Source organism: Polyodon spathula, chromosome 44 (genome assembly GCF_017654505.1).
Source record: "Polyodon spathula isolate WHYD16114869_AA chromosome 44, ASM1765450v1, whole genome shotgun sequence".
NCBI classification, from domain to species: domain Eukaryota; kingdom Metazoa; phylum Chordata; class Actinopteri; order Acipenseriformes; family Polyodontidae; genus Polyodon; species Polyodon spathula.
In genome coordinates, this window is record NC_054577.1 from 867,908 (window position 1) to 893,387 (window position 25,480).

Genomic DNA, 25,480 nt, shown 5'->3' on the forward strand with positions numbered 1-25,480 from the left:
CATATGTTCCACTTCCTATATTATTTCACCCCAGTGTCTTGAGAGTCGTGTGCAACATGATGCCTGGTCCTACATTAGATTAAAGACAGGGTCACGCGTTATTTGAAGGGCTGTTTTTTTGTTTATTTGTTTATTAATGGTTATTAAGCATGTTAATGTACATTATTTTCTGTTAACTGTTAGTTAATAATATACAATAGGCTAGCTAAAACTGCAAACACCAGAACTCTATGGGTGATCAATACTCAGGTGATCATATGCTTGAAATCAGGTTTATATTAACCCTAACCCTAACCCTTAGCTAAAAATGAACAATGTTTGTTAAGCTAATAAACTAAAAAACGTCCCTTTAAATAAAGTGTGACCAAAGACAGTTCCACCTCTTACATCACTGTGTTATTACAGGGTAATTACAATATAGTTCCACGTCTTACATCACTGTGTTATTACAGGGTAATTACAATACAGTTCCACTTCTTACATCACTGTGTTATTACAGTGTAATTACAATACCGTTACACCTCTTACATCACTGTTATTACAGTGTAATTACAATACCGTTACACCTCTTACATCACTGTGTTATTACAGTGTAATTACAATACAGTTCCACCTCTTACATCACTGTGTTATTACAGTGTAATTACAATACCGTTACACCTCTTACATCACTGTGTTATTACAGTGTAATTACAATACCGTTCCACCTCTTACATCACTGTGTTATTACAGTGTAATTACAATACCGTTCCACATCTTACATCGCTGTGTTATTACAATGTAATTACAATACCGTTACACCTCTTACATCACTGTGTTATTACAGTGTAATTACAATACCGTTACACCTCTTACATCACTGTTATTACAGTGTAATTACAATACCGTTACACCTCTTACATCACTGTTATTACAGTGTAATTACAATACAGTTACACCTCTTACATCACTGTTATTACAGTGTAATTACAATACCGTTACACCTCTTACATTACTGTTATTACAGTGTAATTACAATACCGTTACACCTCTTACATCACTGTGTTATTACAGTGTAATTACAATACCGTTACACCTCTTACATTACTGTTATTACAGTGTAATTACAATACCGTTACACCTCTTACATCACTGTTATTACAGTGTAATTACAATACCGTTACACCTCTTACATCACTGTGTTATTACAGTGTAATTACAATACCGTTACACCTCTTACATCACTGTTATTACAGTGTAATTACAATACCGTTACACCTCTTACATCACTGTTATTACAGTGTAATTACAATACAGTTAGCTCCTTACATCACATTTTGTTTTCATTCACCTCTTGTATTAACTTTTCTATTTTTTTCATCTTTATGTTATACATGTTTTACTCATTTCTATTTATTTTTCCATTTTTCCCTGTGTGACTATCCATCCACTCACACCTCTGCAAGCTCAGTGTCTCTTTCATGGATAATCAGCACACCCCCCAGCCCTTTCCTTTCATGGATAATCAGCACAACCCCCAGTCCTTTCCTTTCATGGATAATCAGCACACCCCCAGTCCTTTCCTTTCATGGATAATCAGCACCCCCCCAGCCCTTTCCTTTCATGGATAATCAGCACAACCCCCAGTCCTTTCCTTTCATGGATAATCAGCACACCCCCCAGCCCTTTCCTTTCATGGATAATCAGCACACACCCCCAGCCCTTTCCTTTCATGGATAATCAGCACACCCCCAGTCCTTTCCTTTCATGGATAATCAGCACACCCCCCAGCCCTTTCCTTTCAGGATAATCCTTTCCTTTCATGGATAATCAGCACACCCCCCAGTTCTTTCCTTTCATGGATAATTAACTTTCCTTTCATGGATAATCAGCACACCCCCCTTTCCTTTCATGGATAATCAGCACCCCCCCCAGCCCATTCCTTTCATGTTCTTTCCTTTCATGGATAATTAACACACTCCCAGCCCTTTCATTCTCACTTCCAACAAACATCTTCTTAAACAAGTGGCTCATAATAACTAGATCTGCTATATAAGATGCAACAATGAATCGATCAATGAATTATTATTGTGTGATGCGAACCTGGTGTCACATAGGGATCCACACAGAGCTAGCTGCTCTTGCTGGGCGTGTTGCTGCACTAGAGGTATGTCTGTATTTGTGTTGTGATCAGAAATAGCAGGTCTTGTTGTTTTTAATGATAGCATTTCCTCAATGCATGTGCTACTGTGTATTATACTGTTCACATGTATTTTATAAAGTTACACGTGTGTGCTTCATGCTTTTGAAAAGTGTCGGAGCGTCGATTATAGCAGGTCTGATTTTAAGAAATTGGGTTCTGTTCGCCAGTTGAACTATGCATTCTCTGGTGCTTACAAACCATGATATATATAAAAAATATAATGATATATATTTTGGGGTTGGGTTATTGGTATAAACCTGTTGATTTTGTAGGGACAGGTCACGTGAGTATTATATTTCATATAACATTATTTTTCATTTGGTCAGTGGGTGTGCATCAACATGCTGGTGAAAATTGTTATATTTCGTATATATATATATAATATATATATATATTATATATATATATATATATATATATATATATATATATATAGGTAGAGTATCTCATAGATAGTTATTTGTGTCAATAGAAGTAAGTTCTTTTCGTAATTACAGTGAGCTACATGCCCTTTCGGTCTTGTATCAGAATACATGTACATATAATACCGCTATCATCGATACACAATGAATTCTACACGCCTACTAATTAGAGATAACTAAAGCAATTAGCTGAGTGAAATTTTTAAAAAATGTACAAAATAGAAAATTGATTTTTGCAACAACAAAAACAGCCCACTTGAAAAAATACATGATTACATTTGAGAGGGTATAAGAACGGTCAACCAGGCCTGTCCTAATGGTTACAAAAGAAGTCTATTAAATATTCTGTCTAATTTATTAAAGCTGCTAGTAACTGCGGCTCTGAAAAGCCGGCATGAATTTGCGGCAGTCAGACAGTAGGCTATATAAAAGGCAAGGTGATGTGGAAGAGTTGTCTGCAGCAAGAAGGAGACATTGTTTTCAAGGGCAAAGAAACATTTAATAACATTTTGCAAAAAGCTCATTTTTTAACCTTTCTGATCAAGTCAGTTTGTACATTACGGTTTAGAATACCTGTACTGTATTGTTTTGCAAACTGCCATTTTCAATGCATGTTTCTTAGCCTGCATGACAAAAGGTCTGCCAATAGAGAATCCATGTGATAAAAAGATTCTTAGAAGTACCTAAAAAGGTCTCCACACAGTGCAAAAGAACCGCAGAGGAGATTAAAAGATGGAACGATATTTCGAGGCGCACGAAAGATAAACTCTCACATAGAATGAGGGCTCGTCTTTCACCATTATTTTAGTAATGCCTATAGAATGTATTTTTTGTAATACGGCATTCAGGTATTTAACAATACTGGTTCAGGCAGTATTGTTAAATTCGAATTGGAAAGAAAACCGGAAAAGGACAGAGGGACAGACGCAGTTAGTGACTGGATGATGCGTCAAAATGTATAGCAACCTAGACTACAAACTCTGAAGTGGTCCATTTGTTTAAAAAGAAGCCACCCCACATTCCATATTTTATTCATTTGTCCTGGTGATGTATTTTGAGCTTGTGTTACAAGTACTGCTTGTACCAAAATCTCCGCTTCCATATTGGTAAACTTCAGTTTTCGCTCTTGAGCATCCTCATCGCCATGGCGAGGACCAGGCTGAGGTCTTTGTGTGCCGTTCATTTTCTTTTGGCACGTGTAGATAACACACGCAGGGTCGACCCAAACCCGCTGTGTATTGTGAGAGGTGTGTAATTCTCCACCGCTCATTGCGATGAGGGGTATTTAAATTGGTTGACTGTGGAATCATCTGCTTTACCTAATTAGTCTTATAAAATAGGTCGTTATTTTGACGCTGAGTGCGGCCGTGCTGAACACGCATCGTTACATGACTTTTTGTGGTCGGTTTTTCCCCTTTATAAATTTGAGACTTTAAGCCCTGTGTAGCTACAGTGATTGCTCTGGATATTTACTCATCAAACTGCAATGCAATTTTGCAGTTCTCCCATGCTTTCCTCATGGTTTTACTAAGCATTTACCATAGCTTACCATAGTCTGCTATTGTTAATATATTTTACCATACCTGTCTAATTACCTGCTTGCTTATATTTGACCCTTTTACCCTTTGCCATGTGTTAACTATGGGAAACTTGTATAAGGGTATTTGAGGACAAGGGTTTCAAATCCCAGTGTTTGTGCTCATTTAAACTGTGATCTCCATTGCGCTATATTCACTCCCTCAGCCCTTGACATCCAGTCTTTTAAAACACTGCTGGGTGTTCCTCATCTTCTTTGCCTTCCCCACAGCTTCCACGCTTGTCCCGGTGCCAGCGGAACTTATACCCCTGAGACAAGAACTCGCTGGTGCTGGCTGAAGACCGCGTGGTGCTACGTCGGCGATTAAAATCATCTTCCACCAGAACGGTCTCCATAACCACGGTCAGCGACTGGCGGATCTTGGCGGTAAAATCAGGGCAGCTGAACACGTACAGGAAAGGGTTAATCACGCAGCTGAGGAACGTCAGGCTGGCAACCAGGGGGAGGTATTTCCCAACTATGACTTTCAGATGGGGCTGGTGTCGCGAAGTCACTTCGAGCAGGCTGAAGATGTGGTAGGGAACCCAGCAGAGGATGAAGGTGACAATGACTGCAGCGATGAGTTTGAAGAAGCGGCTGGAACGACGCTTGTTGCGTCTTTTGATTCGGAGGCTGACGGCTGTGTAGCTGCTTATGATCACCAGCAGTGGGATGAGGAAGGCCAAAATGAACTTGCTGACAGCCAGAAAGTCCTGCCTCACTGAGCAGAGAGTCTCAATGTCATCTCCCAGGGAAGTGTAAAGGGCATAGTTGTAGTAGCACATGATACCACCATCGACGCGCTCAATGGTGTCTCTGAAGAGGTAGAACGGGATGGTGTTGAGGATAGCCAAGACCCAGATTCCCACGCAGACCTGGGTTGCCAGACGGACATCGCGGTGGTTTTGGGACCAGACCGGAAAAAGCACTACCACACAGCGATCTACACTGACGGTGGCCAGAAGAAACCCACTGACAAACATGTTGAGGAAGAACACGGAGGAGTGGATCTTGCAGAAGGTGTTCCCCAGGGTCCAGGTGTGTCCTTTGGCCAGGAAGTGGGCGAAGAAGGGTAGCGAGAGGGTGGCCAGGAAATCAGAAGCCGCCAGGTTGAGGATCCAGACGCTGACGACCGTCCGGCGTACCCGAAAGCCGATGACCCACAGGATCAGCAAGTTCTCCAGGATCCCGAACACTGCGACGATCCCGTGCAGGGACACTGATGTGTAGTCAATGTGTGTGTAGTTGTGTGAGATATTTATCATAACCTGGATAAGAGGGCAGTAATTGGTCTTCATCTTGGGTTGGAACTGGGTGACGTTTGTGCTCTGGAAATTTCCTGCAAAAATAGAAATAAACATACAGTAAATCTAACTGTTTTGGATTGGAAATTTAGGGTTATCAATGTGTACATTTTATAGTAATTTTACAGTAATGTTACCGTAACTATAGCTAACAAAATAGTTCCATAAATCTAACCCATTTTGCACTTGCATTAGCTACATAGGTCTCAAATGTGCAGTTTTGCAACTTTATAGCAAATGTGTATTTTCATTTTAAAACTTCTGGTGCTACACTAAGTTAAAGGAAGGGCGCTAGACTGGTCTGTTACTGCTTTGCTTCTGGGTCACGTTATTGGCTGAACACATGTCAGTCAACAGGGGAAGTAGCTGATTGGTTATTGACAGGAAAGAAGGCATTGAAAGGTGGGGACAAGTTCATTTCTGGTGACTAAGGAAGTGCGACACTAATGAAAAGAATGACTTGCAAACAGAAATTTCTTTAACCCTAGTGGAACTCTGGACAACAGGTTTTGAAATTAAAACATTGTTTCTTATAAAACTGCTCATATTAGACCTATATAATGTATTCTCTACTGTGCGTGGTAGAGAAAGTTTATTGAACTATTTTGTTAGCTAAAAATCCCCATGAATTTATTTTTTGGGGTATGTGGCAACGTGATTTGTAGTGCACAGGTGAGGTGGTGACGCTCAGGAATGGCGGACACAACACAGCTCACGGTGAAAAAGCAGTTCTTCATTTGCTGACAAATAATAATACCTGACTCTACACAACGATGTGTATCGCTCAGGCAAACCACAGGGTTCAATCCTGAAATAATAATACACTAAACTCGACACAAACACAACACGGTCACAAGTCCAGAGTGAGTGCAATGGTGAAGTGTAGTCCAGGTTTAACTGCTGACGGTTTAGCTACACCTCCCAGAGGTTAGCCTTCTATAATGACAAGCACGGAGAGTTAGCAACAAAGAAAACACTTAACGCTCACGGTAATGAATTACTTCTGTTTCCCAAAAGAGTCCTTTCAGTAACCAAGCTGATAAAACATTTTTTTTAGATTTATTTGAACTTACAGTTCTGCAAAATGGCCACACGGTGGCAGCATTGGATAAGGAATCGCGAGAGCCAAGTTCTGCTTTTAGTCGAATTCGCTCTTATAATTTACTATGTGCTTCATTGTTTTGCTCTTTCTTGAATTGATTTTATGGTATTTTCATATCTGATCTTGTCTGTATTATATTTTTTTAATGTGATGCTTTCAATTGTGATATCTTGTAACAATTGCAAGTCACCCTGGATAAGGGCGTCGCTAAGAAATAAATACCACTGCTGCTGCTGCTGCTGCTGCTAGTAATAACAGAGCTGTAATCAAGCCATTTTTTTCTCAAGTCAAGTCTGGTAATAGTCTGGTAATAGCCAGATCATCACACCTCCTGTTATACCCTTAGTCACGCCCCCTGCGATAGCTAGTTCAATCACGTCTCTTCCAATCCATGACTGAGACACATCGCGAACCGCATTAGGGCGATGACTTCGGGCACTGTGACTCCTCCCCCTTCCTAGGTGGCTGGCTTCCGACTGACCCTGGAATGAACTGCCAGACCATCCAGTACGAGGCACTCTGTTCCTGCTATACAGCCCCCTCACGGGTCGGGAGGGAGATTGTTGACTAGGATTCATTCACTCTGTCACAGGCTAATACTGGTGTAACCACTGAGGGCTGGTTGGTGCTAAAATACAACAGAATCCAGCTGTGGCTTATTCCAGTGGGATACATCTTGATCAAAGCAAGCCCTAAGTTAGATAGTCTTATATTTTTTCGTATCATCAAAGACCCCATTTAACCCTAATCCAGGACTAACTAATGATATCATAGGTAAGACAGTCAAAGATAAGTGCTAATCAGGGTCTGAAACCAGCTGTATGCCTTTTACCCATTAAGTTAAGTTAATTTGACTAGGGAAGTGATTGTGTACTACAGAAAAAAAAAAAAAATATTACAGGATTTGAAGGAAGAGCTCTTGCTGGGACAGTATAGTGGAGTTAACACACTGCAGTAGGTCCCCTATCTATGTACTGTACTAACCAGGCCCCATCTTGCTTACAAGTAATCTATGATTAATCACAAATGAGTTCCTGTTTTTCACGAGCCTGACCGCTGTGCTCTTTGTATTCTGTGAGTTTAGAAATAAGAGCTGCACGTTCTAAGAATGATAATAACCTGGTTTTACCAGGTGGTTACACTGCACTTTAACTTCAAACGCTTCACGTGACAGGATCATTAAACAGACATTTGAAATGAATTTGTGTTAAAATGTAGATTTAAAAAGATGAGGAAGGCCAGTCCAGTCTTCCAAACTTGGGGGAGTAAGGGACTCAAAACTGCAGCCAGGTTAATTCTGAGGGATTTGAGTAAAAGGGAATTAATACAATGCTCTCGTTCAATGGTGCTCAACTCCGGCCCTCAACATCTATTCCAGTCCTGGTCTTTATTCCAACCAGGTCCTAAATTAGTTAATTGCTTCTTAGCAGCTTCAATGAACTACATTAGAACCTGCTTGGAGTAAAAACCTGGACTGGATTGCATCTCGAGGGCCAGAGTTGAGTTCTACTGCTCTAGTTAGACCTCTCCTAGAATATTGTGTCCAGTTTTAGTCATCTCAAAGTCATTGCACTTGCAAAGGTGCAGAGAACCGGGCTGATCCCAGGACTTAATGCCTTGAGCTATGAGGAAAGGGTAAAATAATTTAAACTTCTCTGTCTAGAAGAAAGAAAGGAGAGAGGCTGCTTCATTGAAATGTATAATACTTGAATACTTAGAATAGCCTACCAGACATAATAGACAAATGTTAATTTGGTTGAAAATGTGTAATAATGCAAGGTAGTCAGTGTAAAAACTCTATTAGCCGAGCTAACAGGAACCTATGGATCTTCGGATAAGCAAAACGTTTGGATAATTGAATTGTTCGGGTAAGCGAATTCTTCGGAATAATCAAACTGTGAAATTGTTTGATGACTTTTCCAATCAAGAAAACTCCTAAGAGATTGCTCATCTCCTCTAGATCCAGCACTGCATTATTCTGTAAATACTGAGATTGAGGATTCAATGCATGTTATTAGGACATTGTCTATGACAACAGGGCAGAAGAGCAGAGCCCTGAAGACAGGCAGCAGAGGTGCTGTTTGGATAACAGGGGGGGGGGGGGGGTTGAGTAATCGAGGTTTACTGTGTAGACAGACATGATCAGGGCTTAAGGTTACACGTTTTTAAGAAGGCCCTAAAAACCAGGCTTCTACCTTAAAGTACAGAGAGCTAACACAACAATTGCAGCGGATCTAACCCAATATGTATTATCATCAATTCATAGATCTCACATTTTCTGATTTGAAAGAGATTTAAGTTAAACTTGTATTTGATTTGCAATGGTGTTTTTTCATAGCATTTGTAAGTAATAAAACGAGTGAAGGTCTCTCAAACTCTTTACCAGGCTGCTCCTCCTGTCTAAGGCACGCAGCCGACAAACGTGAGTCACTTCTGGGAGATTGAGTCCTTGTATATATATATATATATATTAAACCTGAAACTTGTAAATGTTTGCCTCTTCTTTCAAAGAACTCCCAGGTGGTTTGGCTCGTGTTTCAGCTCCAGTCACCGCTCTTCCTGTAATCAACGTGTTTTCAACGTTAGTTCCTTCGTGCAACCCTCGAAGTTGAAGTTTGTGCAAGGAGCGATCGACAAATATTCTTCACTGACAGAAAATCGAATTCACCTTCACCATAATGTGCGAGTTTATCGTATAGGAAAATTTGAGACCTAGAAATTGATGGTGAACTATATTTGCTATGATTCACTGGAATAATTTGTTGCCACCGTGTTTGTAATGTTTGTATATAGTGCGATAATGTTGTTTTCTTGCAGGGCTGTTCTGTAGTAATGACCAGTTATAAGGAAGAAATGTATTTGAGAAAGAATTCAGTGCCAGTGTCTTTATTTTGCAATATTTTGTTGCCATATACTTGATAAGATTAATAAAGAATCCTTGTGGTTTATGGATATTTTGTCTGTTAGTATTTTGAATGTAACTTTATAATGTTTTGGTATTAAATGCTGCTTAAATCTCTTTTAAAATTTTGCTAACCTCTCCTTAGACAGTGTTATTCATATAGGTAATAGGCAATGAATCCTCTTAGCAATTTAAATACTTTCCCAAAAAACATAGAGCTGTCAATTAATCGCAGTTAATTTCATCTAAGATTGCCGCGTTTTTTAACACGCCTCATTCGCCCTCTGTCTTGACCCTCTCAGCATGCCGTAACTCATTCCCTGTATCTTATCATACTCGAGGGCACGCAGCGTTGCCGGGTCCGCGGTTTTCCCGCGGCATTGGGCTACTTTAAAAACGCAGCCGCGGGAAATGTGAAGGAGTCGCGGGTTGATAATGCAATTAGATTAGTGGTATAACTTTAAGTAGAATGGAAACCCTTTGAAAGGAAACTGAGACGAAAATATACAGTTTAAATTGAAACTGGGTCAGGCTGAGCATTTGGTTTAAAAGCAAATGCTATAATTCCCAGCGACAGCGAGTGGAAGCGACAGCGAGTGGGAGAAGTACAGGCGTGGAAAAGTACAGAGCAGTTTCGAAGCAGTCTGAAAGCAGGTTGACGGCTGCAGAAGAAACTAAACTTCAAAAAAAAAAAACCCTCAACATGGTCTTCAAGCCAGTAATCTGTGACACCTGCTTGATGTGGGAAATCCGAGAAAACCCAGCGGAGCTAAACCAAGTGTGCGTAAAGTGCCCCGCGATCCAGGATTTGCATAAACTAGTAAATATGCTAGAAATGGAGCTGGAAGAAGTGAGACAGCAACAGGATCTTGAAGAACTGGCACACCCACAATTCATGGAAGTCTGCATCGCCCCTAACAGACTGAAAGCCACCAGGGAGATAGAAGGTCAGAACAGCTGGGTTCAGGTAGGCAGAAGCAGGGAAAAAAAGAAACTTCGTCAAACACCACCACCAGAAATCAAAACAACCAACAGATTTGAGTCACTTCAGAATTGTGATGAGCAGAACCAACAACAAGAGAATGAAAGGAACAACATCCAGGACCCTATTGACAGTGGTGACAAGACAGTAAAAAGAAGGGAGGTCATGATTGTTGGGGACTCCATATTGAGAAACACAGCAAGTTCAGTTCGCAGTTTGGACCCCCTTACTACAACAGTGTGCTGCCTTCCGGGAGCCTCGGTCAAGCACATCACTGAGAACGTGGACAGGCTCCTAGAACGAACAGGAGACGACCCGGTAGTAGTCGTCCACATCGGTACAAACAACATTGGAAGAGACAGACCAAAATCCCTGCAAAACAAATTCAGAGAGCTAGGAAGGAAATTAAAAGAGAAAACCAAAACTGTGGTATTTTCTGGTATACTACCCGCACCTTGCAAAGGACCATATGGACAGCTGGAAATAATAAATCAAAACCAATGGTTGAAGACGTGGTGCACACGGGAAGGCTTCACCTATCTTGATCATTGGACCACTTTCTACAACGAGGACTATCTGTATAGACGGGATGGACTGCATTTAAATAACAAGGGAACTAGTCTACTCGGAGAAAAGATCCTCGAGCAGGTTCGGAAGCATTTAAACTAGAAAGGAAGGGGGGAGAAATCAACAAAAAAACAGAAGGGAGACCGCATCAAAACAAGAACAACAACTCAGGTAAGACAACCATTAAATGTATTTATCTAAATGCTAGAAGTATCAGAAACAAAAATTCTAGAACTTGAAGCTACTGCACTAACAGGTAACTATGATGTGATAGGTGTTACAGAAACGTGGTTATCTGAGAGTGATGGGGACGAATATAATATTTGTGGGTATACACTGTATAGGAAAGACAGGCAGGACAGAAGAGGAGGAGGGGTAGCGCTATACATAAGAAACAGTCTTGAAGCCCAGGTGTTAAACCTGGACAAAGAAAATAAAACCGAATCAATATGGGTCAGAATAACAGACAAAAATTCAAAAGGCATAATAATAGGAGCATGCTATAGACCGCCAGATTCAGACGGTGAGCACAATAATCTGTTATACAATGACATTAGAAATGCGTGTAGCAAAGGAGAAGCCATACTAATGGGGGATTTCAACTTCCCCCAAATAAAATGGGAAAACCCGGTGGGTAGCGCGAAGGATGAAATAGAAATGGTGGAAATGACAAATGACTGCTTCCTAACACAATTTGTGAAGGCACCCACTAGAGGGGAGGCATGCCTTGATTTAGTCTTTTCAAATAACGAAGATAGAATAACTAAAACAGAGGTCAGAGAACCACTGGCAAACTCAGACCACAACATGGTCTCATTTGAAGTGTTTTTTAAATCCTCAAAAGTAAAGACTAAAGCTAAGGTTTACAATTTTAGAAAAGCAAACTATGAAGGTATGAAACAGAGACTAACAGAAGTAGATTGGAGTAAAATAGAGAAAACACCCACAGAAGAAGGATGGGTGTTCTTCAAAAAAGTAGTACTAGAGGCGCAAAACAATTATATCCCTAAAGTAGACAAATCTAAATGTAAAACTAAATTGCCAAAATGGTTTAATAGATCAATTAAAAAAAATATTCAGCGAAAAAAAGGCACTTTACAGAGCATTAAAAAAGGACCAAAAAGAAAGTACACAGAAAGAGTACACAGAACTGCAAATGCAAGTCAAAAAGGAAGTTAGAAAGGCCAAGAGAGAAATAGAAATGAACATTGCTAAGGGAGCTAAAACCAATTCCAAAATGTTTTTCCAATATTACAACAGCAAGAGAACATTCAAAGAGGAGATTAAATGTTTAAGAGATACAAATGGCAAAATCGTAGAGGAAGAAAAAAAAATAGCAAATATGTTAAATGATTACTTTTCACAAGTTTTTACAAAGGAAGATACTGACAACATGCCCCACATGTCATCCAGTTCCTATCCAGTTTTAAATAACTTTAGCATAACTGAGGCAGAAGTGTTAAAGGGACTAGGAGCTCTTAAAATAAACAAATCCCCTGGGCCGGATGAGATCCTCCCAGTAGTACTCAAAGAAATGAAAGAAGTAATTTACAAACCGCTAACCAAGATCATGCAGCAGTCTCTTGACACAGGGGTGGTACCGACAGACTGGAAAATTGCAAACGTAATACCGATCCACAAAAAAGGGAAACAAAACTGAACCAGGTAACTACAGACCAGTAAGCCTGACTTCTATTATATGCAAACTTATGGAAACTATAATAAGATCCAAAATGGAAAATTACCTATATGGTAACAGGGTACTGGGAGACAGTCAACATGGTTTTAGGAAAGGGAGATCGTGCCTAACTAACTTGCTTGATTTTTTTGAGGATGCAACATCGATAATGGATAATTGCAAAGCATATGACATGGTTTATTTAGATTTCCAGAAAGCTTTTGACAAAGTCCCGCACAAAAGATTAATTCTCAAACTGAACGCAGTTGGGATTCAAGGAAACACATGTACATGGATTAGGGAGTGGTTAACATGTAGAAAACAGAAAGTACTGATTAGAGGAAAAACCTCAGAATGGAGTGTGGTAACCAGCGGTGTACCACAGGGATCAGTATTAGGTCCTCTGCTATTCCTAATCTACATTAATGATTTAGATTCTGGTATAGTAAGCAAACTTGTTAAATTTGCAGACGACACAAAAGTAGGAGGAGTGGCAAACACTGTTGCAGCAGCAAAGGTCATTCAAAATGATCTAGACAAGATTCAGAACTGGGCAGACACATGGCAAATGACATTTAATAGAGAAAAGTGTAAGGTACTGCACGCAGGAAATAAAAATGTACATTATAAATATCATATGGGAGATATTGAAATTGGAGAAGGAATCTATGAAAAAGACCTAGGAGTTTTTGTTGACTCAGAAATGTCTTCATCTAGACAATGTGGGGAAGCTATAAAAAAGGCTAACAAGATGCTCGGATACATTGTGAAAAGTGTTGAATTTAAATCAAGGGAAGTAATGTTAAAACTGTACAATGCACTAGTAAGACCTCATCTTGAATATTGTGTGCAGTTCTGGTCACCTCGCTATAAAAAAGATATTGCTGCTCTAGAAAGAGTGCAAAGAAGAGCGACCAGAATTATTCTGGGCTTAAAAGGCATGTCATATGCAGACAGACTAAAAGAATTGAATCTGTTCAGTCTTGAACAAAGAAGACTACGTGGCGACCTAATTCAAGCATTCAAAATTCTAAAAGGTATTGACAGTGTCGACCCAAGGGACTTTTTCAGCCTGAAAAAAGAAACAAGGACCAGGGGTCACAAATGGAGTTTAGAAAAAGGGGCATTCAGAACAGAAAATAGGAGACACTTTTTTACACAGAGAATTGTGAGGGTCTGGAATCAACTCCCCAGTAATGCTGTTGAAGCCGACACCCTGGGATCCTTCAAGAAGCTGCTTGATGAGATTTTGGGATCAATAAGCTACTAACAACCAAACGAGCAAGATGGGCCGAATGGCCTCCTCTCGTTTGTAAACTTTCTTATGTTCTTATGTTCTTATGTTCTAATTGTTCTGTATAATTCTGTGTAAATAAATATAAAACCATAATAAATCAATCCAGAAAAAAAGAAAACAGGACGATAATAATAATATCAGTAATAAAAAAAATAATAATTAGACGGATACAGTAATTGCATCAATTAAATATGCGATTAAAACCAAGATTTTTTTAATCACTTGACAGCCCTAGAAAAAAAAATAAATAAATAAAATAAAATTAAAGACCAATGTTGAGAACAAGGGTGTGAAAGCCAGGTAAATATTTACTATGGACGTTGTTTCAACTTTAATAGAACCTCCTTTGGTTATATTTGCAGAAAGCAAAGGTAACCTTGCTGTAGAGCCAAACCCTCTAGTCTGAGAGTCCTGACCCTACCTGCGTTCTCTCGTCCAGTGCCTTCTCCTGCCACACAGACCACTTTTGAAGACACGTGTCACTAAATGTTTGTTCCTTTTAGTATTTTTTAATTCAGCATGATTGCGTGTTCAGTATTTCAGGGCGTTCTCTCTCCCTTGCAGAGCTGTGAGAGGACGCTATTATGGTTCCTGTCCTGCCGACTTTAGCCCCTCACCTGTGATAATGACTAAATTCACTAAAAGTACAGTGACCCTGAAAGCAATACAGTGTCAGCATGTTTTCAGGTTTCAGACCTTGTTAAACACCTTTAAAAGATGTGAAATGTTATCCACATCAAATCTGCCATGTGAGAAGACGCAGCGATCAAGGATGTGGTGTAAAAAGACAAAATCTGATAAAGGAAGCTGTGCAAAACAGGATATGCACAGCAACAACTGTCCCCAAGATAATTATCCCGACACTCAAAATAAGTATTTAAAGTTTCAAGACAACAGAGAGAAGCTGCTGGTGGTTTTAAGTTGTGGTTCTGCTAGATCTAGACTGAGATTTGTAACGTGCTGCACCTCAGGTTTACATTGCCATGTATAAGGCTTGCCACGTTTACATTTTTTAAAAACCAAACGACATTGCTTTTCAGTGTTGTATCAGACAAGATCATTTTACTGCCAGGGCTAGTACTGGGAGCTTTGGTGGTCAAGGGGTTAAAGAAAGGGGATTGAAGGTTCCTGGTTCAAATCCTGGCTCACCTTGCGTGACCCTAAACAAGCTAGCTAACCTGCTTCTGTTCTGGGCTTCAGGTGAGACGAGGTCCCGTTGGAAGTGACTGCAGCCACAGCTGATGATGCATAGTTCAGCCCCCTAGTCTCTGCAAGTCGTTTTTGGATAAAATCATCTGCTAAATGATTAATTAATAACAATAATAACTGATAACAATTATTACAAAGTTCTTAAAGGAGCGCTAATCCATAACTAAATCAATAAATATATTTCTGTTGAAGAGTTTTTTTAGAACAGCATGCGACTAGTGCAGGAGATACACTGCGATGTATAGGAGAAAAATATTCTTTACCCTGGCAAACGTTCCCCAGTAAAAAACACAGGATATGCAAATACTGCAGTGGGTTCTGGAACATTTTATTATTTTATTCATCAGGAATACCTGAATCATGCAATTGAATAACATCAGATATTTCTGTTCTGTTCGATCTCATTTTGAACAAGATAGGCAGTTTGTGTGTGTCAGCATTGTATGGTTATTATTATTCTGCAGGAACAATGACGCATAAGAAGTTTCTTCCTTATTTTATCCAAAACCATCCAGGAAAACCACAATTCCGTGCCATGCCAATGAAGCTGTCATTTAAAAGCAGAACCATCATCATTTTATTTTTTCATAACAAAAAGCCCACAAAAACAATGAACAAAATCAACAGCATTCCAGACAGCTGTTCTGAATGAACGCTCTGTGGCATTTAATTAAAGCAAGTCTGCTCTGCGTACAGTAACCCCCTGGTAACACACTGCTCCCTCTACAGTAACCCCCTGGTAACACACTGCTCCCTCTACAGTAACCCCCTGGTAACACATTGCTCCCTGTAGAGAAACACCCTGGTAACACACTGCTCCCTCTACAGTAACACCCTGGTAACACACTGCTCCCTCTACAGTAACACCCTGGTAACACACTGCTCCCTCAATAGTAACCCCCTGGTAACACACTGCTCCCTCAACAGTAACCCCCTGGTAACACACTGCTCCCTCAATAGTAACCCCTTGGTAACACACTGCTCCCTCAATAGTAACCCCTTGGTAACACACTGCTCCCTGTACAGTAACCCCCTGGTAACACACTGCTCCCTCTACAGTAACCCCCTGGTAACACACTGCTCCCTCTACAGTAACACCCTGGTAACACACTGCTCCCTCAACAGTAACCCCCTGGTAACACACTGCTCCCTGTACAGTAACACCCTGGTAACACACTGCTCCCTCTACATTAACACCCTGGTAACACACTGCTCCCTGTAGAGAAACAAGCAGATTATTGTTTGTGCTTCAATGTTTGGGGTTCGAGCTAAGAATACTGGGTGCGTTCACAGAGATCACTCCGCGCAGATTCTCTGCGGAATCTGATCAGTGTAGCCAATGATCTTATAAGAATGAAATCTTGAGATGCATTTCCCAACTGTCAACCGATCAAAAGTATGACTTTGCAATGAAAGAACACCTTGGTTGGATTTGAAGTCAGTTTGTAAATGGAAAAAAAAACAAAACTAGCACCTGCAGTTTTACTACAATCTTTAACAGTTTGTAAAAGTTTCAAACCACAATTAAAACTGCTTCATGAAACAAACAGCACTGGTCCTCTGTATCACATATCACAATGGACTAATGTTTTTATATTTGTTTTGTAAAGAAGTTTGCAAAGATTGGTATCAGAAACTGTCAATACAGTGTTTGTTTATTTTATTATGCTATGTTTATTTTGCTCTTTTTTGGCACTCGCATGACCGACTTGTTTCTTCTATTATTATTTGTAGTATACTGTTTAATCCATAACAAGACATTTTCCTATTTCAACAACAAAAAGCAGCACTTTGATGAGTGGGAATTCTGCGAGGAAATGTAAATGATGTAAATCCTGCGATCGTCAAGTGTAACAGATTCACATTGGTCGTTATATTCTGTTTGAGTCTGACGCTGCAGTTTCCCATAAGGAGCTTATGTTATATTTGACTGTTTTGTCGTTCTTGTCTATGTTTATTCTTTTGTGCTCATAACAGGGATTAAAACAGAGGTGCACAACTCGGTTCTGGGGGGGGGGTTGGTCTCCCTACAGGTTTTTATTCCAGTTGCACCCTTAACTACTTTATTGGACCTTATTAGAAGCTTAATTGGTCTAATTAACTAATAGGGTATGGTTAGAACAAAAACCAGGAGGGACACCAGATTGACTGAAGTGGAACCTAATGCAAATGATTATGAAAAGCTATAAAGTCTAAGGTCTATGTTAAACAAGAAATATTTGCATGCTAGTTCCGCAACAACGCCAAAACTAGCATTGTAACACTTTTACTGTCACGCATAGGATAGGGAAATACACATCGTGTAATCGCTGTAGCTGTTTTACCTAATCAAACAATTTGGTTCCACCTTACCACTTCCTTTCACTATGTAGGCCTCAAATGTGCTGTTTTGAAAGAAACACATATTACAGCAAACCTGGATTTTAACCCTTGGAAGTACATTTATTCAGGGCTGGTCCAGTGCGTTGGGTCCAATTTATTTGACACGCACTGTTTAAAATATTTCTTTTTTTAGAGTAAAACAGCTTTAGAGTTACAGCTTCAATTTCAAAGCAGCAACCGCGACACAGGAATGTTTGTGTGTGTAAATAAGTAAGCCACAGATGCTTAAATGCAGTGGTAGCCCTGACAGTAACATACTGTGTTGTAATGTCATTTCAACTCAAAGGCCGTTGCACATAACACCGCAGGGTAGATCAAACAGGCACACTCACGAGACGATCGCTTCTCAAGTGTACTGTAGTAAAATAGAATTCCGATGTTGGTTTTATTTTTCTTACAGTGCGGTGGGGAAGCAACCACTAATAAAACAAACCAAATAAACCGAGCTTTCAGTGGGAGAACTAGCTAAACAGTGCAGTGGTCCCTGTGCATGCATACAGGACTTACTGACATCTAGTGGTCAACCCGTTACACTGCAGGGAACAAAGCCTTCATTCTGCACCACAGTACTCATATCAGTCAGCTTTTAAGAATCAACAGCTTTGGGGAGGGTGTGATTCTTCTAAACGAAGTGCCCTGTAGTGCCTTTTATACATATAAACCGATGCTTCACTGACTGGCTTTATAAAATCATTTAAACTAGCTTTCTTCAGTTCTTTGCTATGCTTCTTTTTCGATGTGTCTAGCAAGTTTATGTTTAGGTTTGAGATGAGAGAATCCACCTCAATACAAAGCTGTTGTAACGGCTAGTCAAGAGCCAGGAGGAATGTTCTCAATGAGCGATAGAGCCCGGGGTGCCGCGTGTCGTGTAGCACTGTGTTTGTGCACAATTACAGTTTGGCGAACTGCTCAGAAAATGATCTTCTGACTTCAAATGAATTAGCCAGCTAACAATGTCACCCAGTAGGGACAATTTCTGACACTGCACCCATCAGTTGGTGCAAACTTCATGTTTAACCAGAACTAAATAGTTTTTTCTCAATGCAACACTGAGAACATGTCTTCCTATCCCTCTTATCTCCAGCTGTCCGGTGATATTTTGGCTTTGCAATCTATACAAGCAATCTTCCTGCATGTGGCTGTGTGGTAGATGACCTAACTATTTCCTGATCTATTGTGACATCAGCAGCAAACACAGCTGAGAACGAAGGGCGTCTGTCCTGCAGCACACTGATAAAGGCACTAGCTGAGCCGCTGCTCTGCTTCACTCAATTTCTTCTAGTTTCAATACCACTGATAAAGGCACTAGCTGAAACGTTGCTCTGCTTGACTTAGTTTCTTCTAGTTTCAATACCACTGATAAAGGCACTAGCTGAAACGCTGCTCTGCTTGACTTAGTTTCTTCTAGTTTCAATACCACTGATAAAGGCACTAGCTGAAACGTTGCTCTGCTTCACTCAATTTCTTCTAGTTTCAATACCACTGATAAAGGCACTAGCTGAAACGCTGCTCTGCTTGACTCAATTTCTTCTAGTTTCACCTAGTAACACTGATAAAGGCACAAGCTGAAATGCTTGTCTTCTACCCTGTGCACACCCCGCCCCTGTGTGTATTGTGTTGTTTTGTATTATTATTTAAAATGTATTGCTTGTGTGTAAAGATAGGTTATTTTATCGTTAATTGATTTGCAGCGTGGATGGGGTTAAACTTTCCCTTCCATGCTAATCTCATGCAGAATGCGACCCTCTCCAGACTGGCACATGTATCAAAACCAGCAGCTTTGCCTGATCAAGGTTAGAGGGTTCAGAGGTGGAACGAGAACCTTAGAACATAAGAACATAAGAAATGCACATGGATTAGGGAGTGGTTAACATGTAGAAAACAGAAAGTACTGATTAGAGGAAAAACCTCAGAATGGAGTGTGGTAACCAGTGGAGTACCACAGGGATCAGTATTAGGTCCTCTGCTATTCCTAATCTACATTAATGATTTAGATTCTGGTATAGTAAGCAAACTTGTTAAATTTGCAGACGACACAAAAGTAGGAGGAGTGGCAAACACTGTTGCAGCAGCAAAGGTCATTCAAAATGATCTAGACAAGATTCAGAACTGGGCAGACACATGGCAAATGACATTTAATAGAGAAAAATGCACTCTGTAAATGAGTTACAGAGAATTAAAACATAGAAATATTAACAATTCCCATACTTTTGTCCATTGTTCTGCTTTCTTTGTATCTGCGTTCTGTTTTGTTCAAACCGTTGTTTTATTAAACAGTGCAGCAGCACATTCATACCTCATACCCTTCTGTGTGTGTCTCCACACTGGTGTGACGTCACCCGCCAAGTCAATCTGTGACATGCCCCAAAAGAGGAAGCACTACAAGAAAAAACGTTATATTTCTAAGAAGTCAGGATGAGCTGCGTCTGGAACGGTCCTCCATCAACCATCAACCCAAAAGTTGTGCCACAGGAGCGGCCATACGGAGGGCAGAGATGGGCAAAGCACTGAGTTAAAGATGCAATGCAAAACTCCTGAAAAAAATAAACCTACACACAAATGTGTTACCCAGGAGCTGTGCGTGGACAATAGCCTAGGCAAAGTTGTTCACATTTGCCATTGTATTAGACTGAGCCTCTGTGAACAGGATGACTTTGCAGGGGTGACGTCAGACCTGAAACACACTCCACGACAAGGACTGGCCAGTGAAAACCGAGCCGTGGAGCTCAGTATATTTATTAAAAGAAATAAACAGTTTAAACAAAACCAGCACTTATAATAATTCTTTTCTCTTTTTCTCAGACTTACGTCTCTCCTCTACCTTGAGCGCAGACAGCTGCTTTTATATTCCGGCTGAGGGGTTAACTAGCTATCAATTAGTGACCTTGTTACCCGTCGGCCACAGTCTGCACGAGATTAATAAGGATGTGTAACTGTCAGCTAGTTCAATCTGATCAGTCACGCATCGTCACGAGGTTTTTAAAAACACAAAACGCGGCTTTTTACAAATTAATCATAATAATATACAAAACAATAATAAACAAAGGGGCAGGACAGCCACAGCTGCTTATACAAGTCTCCTATCTATGATAAAGAGGCCGTTACATGGTCTTGGTCACTGAGCTGCAGTGCTACTGGAGCCGGCTGTACTGCCTTATAGAAGGAGTTCTCCACCTTACCAGATGAGACCTGGCCTGGGTGAAGCAGAAACTGCGCAGGGTCTACCCCGCAGGATCCCAGAACCAACATACACCTCTGCAGGTATATTCTGAACGCTGGCCTTGATGCTAGATGACCAGCAAGCTGGTGAAGCAATCCACCTGCTGGGTGTGATCATCAGGCCCTGGCTCTCCTGTACTGGGTCGCATGGAGAGGTAACACACAGTATTCTCCTTCACGACCTTGCAGAGTTTATTTTAAATTCCAGCAGAGGCAAAAAAAAAAAAGAGCAATAGAGCAATCTGTGCTTGTGCATTGCCTGTGTGTTCTACAACCCTTTAAGAGACAGTAAAGCATCTGAGATCATCACATCACATGTGTAATGATCTGCTGTAAATGTCAATCAGAGGTATAGGATCGCTGTTGGTACGTGAGACACTGCACATTACCTTGAATATCAAGGCTATTCTATTAATAACCTGGGTTTACCCAGGTCTAACCCAGGTATCTCGTTTCAGGCACGGGATCAAAAACAAACAAGGAGAAAATGTTTTTTTGCTTCCTTGTTTACACATCGTTAGTGGACTGTGAGAAATTGGGCTGATGTGTTTTAAAAACAGAAGTGAGCATTGGTGATAAAACAGATTACTTTTAATTGATATACAGTGGTTAATATTAGACTGGAAACAAGTCACAGATTAAAAGTTTCCTTGCACGCATCCAGAGATTTCAACAGGCTTTCCAAACTACGCCCACACGCAACAAGAAATATCTGGGAACCGAACAAGATCAGTAGAACTGAAGGGCAGTTAATAAACTCTGCTCAAAGCACTGTTGCAAGTCGTAAGAAGGAATTGCATGGTTGCAAAACCACGAGAAAGCAAAAAGCCACAAAAGGACAATTTAATGTGCAGAAACAAATATGTATCTTACCCACCCTTACAAAAATATCTTTAAGTGGTTGTATAAAGAGAACACGTTTTGTTTTTTGAGGTGGGGAATTAGCAGTAGATAGATTACCAGATGGAGCATTTTGCATCAGTATTAAGAAAACTAAAAAGCAACACACAACTTCAGTTTCCTCAACTAACTCCTAACCCGGCCAGAAAGTTATTAACTAACGGTTAAGAGGTGCTGCTCATCTTTAGTTGGTGGTCAGCTAACTCCTCAACTCCTCGACCAAGTCTCAACCGTAAGTGTCAGCATATTAGTCAGGGATTAGTTATAGTTTGGAAGGCTATTGCATATGTACTAGTTTAGTATGAAGAGCACATGTGAAACGCACGCACACGCACACGCACACACACACACACACACACACACACACACACACACACACACACACCAAGCTGGGGGTGCACATCCCTTCTATAGGTCTCAGATGTGCAGTTTTGAAAGAATCGTATGCTATAGCAAACATTTTTTGCTTTAAAACATGATATTTGGTACTTACACAAGTTCTAACACCTGTTTGAAGATAGTTCTGCACCTTCTTGGCTACCTGGAGGGCAACAATGAACTACAGACTTCCAGACAATAGCTTCTCTTCTACATGCAGAGATAGAACACTTCTAAAAATGAGTAGGAAAGCACAGAGGCAATTCTGAATCAGCCCCTTCTCAAAGTTTACTGCTTTGTTATTTAAACACAGCAAAGAGCAGCAACAGTTTCAAGATAACCATACACATTTTGCAACACGACACGTTTTTCTTAAGTGATAAGAAATAAAGAGTGCATCGACTTTGTGATAACATAAAAGTACAGCTTACCCTGTAGCAGAGCCGAGAAGAACTTCTTCAAACTGAACTGCCTTTAACAAAACAGAGCTGAGACTGGAGGGAGAAGAGAAGAGAGAGAGAGCGAGAAGTAAAGTGACTTCTGTCTGGTTCTGTGGTCAGAATCTTTGTTATTTAGTGTGGATGCACTCACAGGATGAAGCAACCATTACAGACAACGCTAGTTCATTTGTACAAAACTTGTATAAAAGATGTGTGATTTACAGATGCATATTATGAGGAAGAAATAACTGTGGTACCAGATAGAGGCTGTGATAGCTTGTTTTGCTTCTTTGATATGATCAGTGGTTTAAATATTGCACGCATATGCTTGTACTTAAAAAGGCAAAACTATTTCTAACTGACAATTCATTTCTGAATGCTCTAAATATTGGATTTTTTTACTGTTCAAGTGACTGTAGCTAACAAAATGATTCCTTAAATCTGATGCGCGGATGAGATGTTAAACGCATATAATGCACAGCCAGTTCAAGGCATAGAAACTGAGCGCTTCCTTTAACCAAAACTAGTCCCAGACATCATGCTTTCAAATTAAAATACATCTGTGCAATAACATGTGCTTCTTTCAAAACTCCACACTTGAGATACTCTGATATATAAATGTTTAAATGAAACGGGCAAACAGAACGCTTGTGATTATAGGCAGACGTGTACAAATCTGAGGCTGTCATGATGAGGTTGTATAACGTAGAGAAATGAGAGGCTGTGCGTGTAGTAGTGACTTTTCAATGCAGCAGTCGAGAAAGCTTTATTTATTTATTTCTTACTTGTTTTGTGCAGCGTGTTTGTATGGTGGAGCGCACGCTTGCAGATACTGAAAGCGTGTTCTGGTATATTTTAAATGCATTTGAATTAAACAAAGCACGCTTTACAACGCAGTGTTAAGATAGCCGAAAGCAATATGCAAACCTCGTTTACGTTTGCTTACTTTTAAAGCAAAAATGTCCCTGTGTTTAAAGCAGAGTTGCGTGTTGTTTATGTTCACTAATCTATTTATGGATGTGTAAATGCTTTCTCTAACCCGATTTGTCCACATATCCTCCTATACCCCAGTCCACAGGGGGTCGGATATGCGACGTTGTGCTGTATTTATATCAAACTCATGACTCCTGATCTTTTGAAAATACTAAATTGAAGGTAATTCTTAAAGCCAGGACAGTGCATCGGGGCTACTGTGAGTTTAAAGATTGGCACCGGGGGTTCATTTTGATCTGTATTACCCAATATCAGGCAAGGAATTAATATTAAATTTAAACCATTAAATATACCTCTATATATATAAACACAGGAGTTTAAGCATTTGGTGGAGATGTTTCTGAAAATGACAATGCATGCAAAAACTTCATAGAAAGAGGTATGGAATTATTTCATTTTCTGCAATGACTTTAATTGAATCAACAAAAAAACCCTGCAGAAATAACTTGCTGATCGGGTCTATAAACGAGCTCAGATAAGTTTTTTAAATGACGAAACAAGAAAGCAGAAGCGGTAAGGGTGTTAAACTCTGCAATCAGGGGCGCTGGGCAGCAGAGCTGAGATCGGTGTGCATCACAAACAGAACAACCACAGTGGTACAGCAGAGAGGTGTACAGAGTGCAGTTCAAATATAAATAGGGTAGGAATATTTAAAAGCAAATTGCTTCAAATAACATCTTTTTTTTTCTCTCATCTGTCCCCCTTATCTTTGCTGAGACTGTATTTGTAATAAGTGTTTTAACACAGTTTTTAAAAGTCAGTGTGCTTTCCCAGTCAGTGTGCACCATGAAAAGAGTGCAGGAGACGTTTGCCAGGGATATTGTTTAGAAATGCTAGGAAGAAATAGCAGGAGAAATTAAACACGCACTGAACATAACATACAGGAAAAGGTGACAGCTACAAAGCGATGGTAAAAGCCTGCTTTATCCAATCAAACCACGTGAAAGGTAGAAAAGTCTGACATACCTGGCATTCCTTTCATTTCCTCAACCCGCCCTTTTGTTTTCACATGGTAGGTTTTTAAGAGTAAATCTTAGCGTGGCACCAAATGGACCTCATTGTTATAGGAAGTGGACAGGACTCCGTCTTACAAACTCTGCCAGAAAGCGGTCCCTTCTTTTGGGTTAACAGGCTCATGTGAGGCTCTGTCCTTCAGTGCAACAGTACCTGTATCTGGCAGAGAGGATCAGATAACCACATTTATATGCAAATCCATTCTTGCTGCAGCAAGCCTGCTGTTTTAAAAAAAAAAAAAAATGAATTATGCTTTTATTTTCTTTATCTCCCTAGGCAGGAAAACAAAGAGGCTTAACATTGAAAGCTAGGGATATTTTTTTTCTAAGAACACCACTGCTCCACCACTGAGGCTTGCCTAAATCAAGCCTAGGGCTTCATAGACGGCCTTGTTACGGTTTGTTATTGTTTTTTTTGTAGTATGTTTCCAGGTGTTCTGAAGATTTGAGGAAATAAATGTATTTGTCCTAGAGTTAATTAAGATGGGGTATGTCTACAAAACTGTAGTCCAAGAGAGTATGCTTTTTTAAATAAATATTTTTTAAAAAGTTTAGCCTTCCAGTCAAATAAAGCATTTTATATTTTGCCTTTGTGTCTCCTTTCATTTCTGCCCTTTCTTGCTGAAGCTGTTCTTCAAGAACACGTTCTAAATGTGATGCTAGTCCCAGAGCACATGTTTGTTTGAACAGATCCCATAAACTGCATGTTGCTGTACAGCCAGTGATAACAGTGCAGAGACATTGTTTACAAGTACTACAGGTGACTTGGCAGATTTGTGCTTCAGTGTAATTACTTCATCATTGTGATCTGTATTCTAGCTTATCTGGGCTTTATTATAAAATGGCATCTCTCGTTGGTTCTGATATAAATGTTTAAATGAAAAAGGCAAACAGAAATCTTGGGATTACAGCCATACGTGTACAAATCAAAGGA

General features: G+C 40.0%; 1 protein-coding gene across 3 annotated transcripts; it reads right to left on the reverse strand.

The window, feature by feature from the left end:
* Positions 1–3,128: 3,128 nt before the first annotated feature.
* On the reverse strand, positions 3,129–24,656 carry LOC121305573 (prostaglandin D2 receptor 2-like). Of its 3 annotated transcripts, XM_041237244.1 has the most exons (3): positions 24,500–24,656; positions 22,532–22,594; positions 3,129–5,519 (listed from the first exon to the last, which is right to left on the reverse strand). In XM_041237244.1, the coding sequence occupies exon 3, from the start codon at positions 5,476–5,478 to the stop codon at positions 4,366–4,368; it is 1,113 nt and encodes a 370-aa protein (XP_041093178.1). In that variant the 5' UTR covers positions 5,479–5,519; positions 22,532–22,594; positions 24,500–24,656; the 3' UTR covers positions 3,129–4,365. The 3 variants fall into 3 exon arrangements, with proteins under 3 accessions (XP_041093178.1, XP_041093175.1, XP_041093176.1); XM_041237241.1 differs by lacking the exon at positions 22,532–22,594; XM_041237242.1 differs by lacking the exon at positions 24,500–24,656 and having other exon boundaries at positions 22,532–22,726.
* Positions 24,657–25,480: the final 824 nt, after the last annotated feature.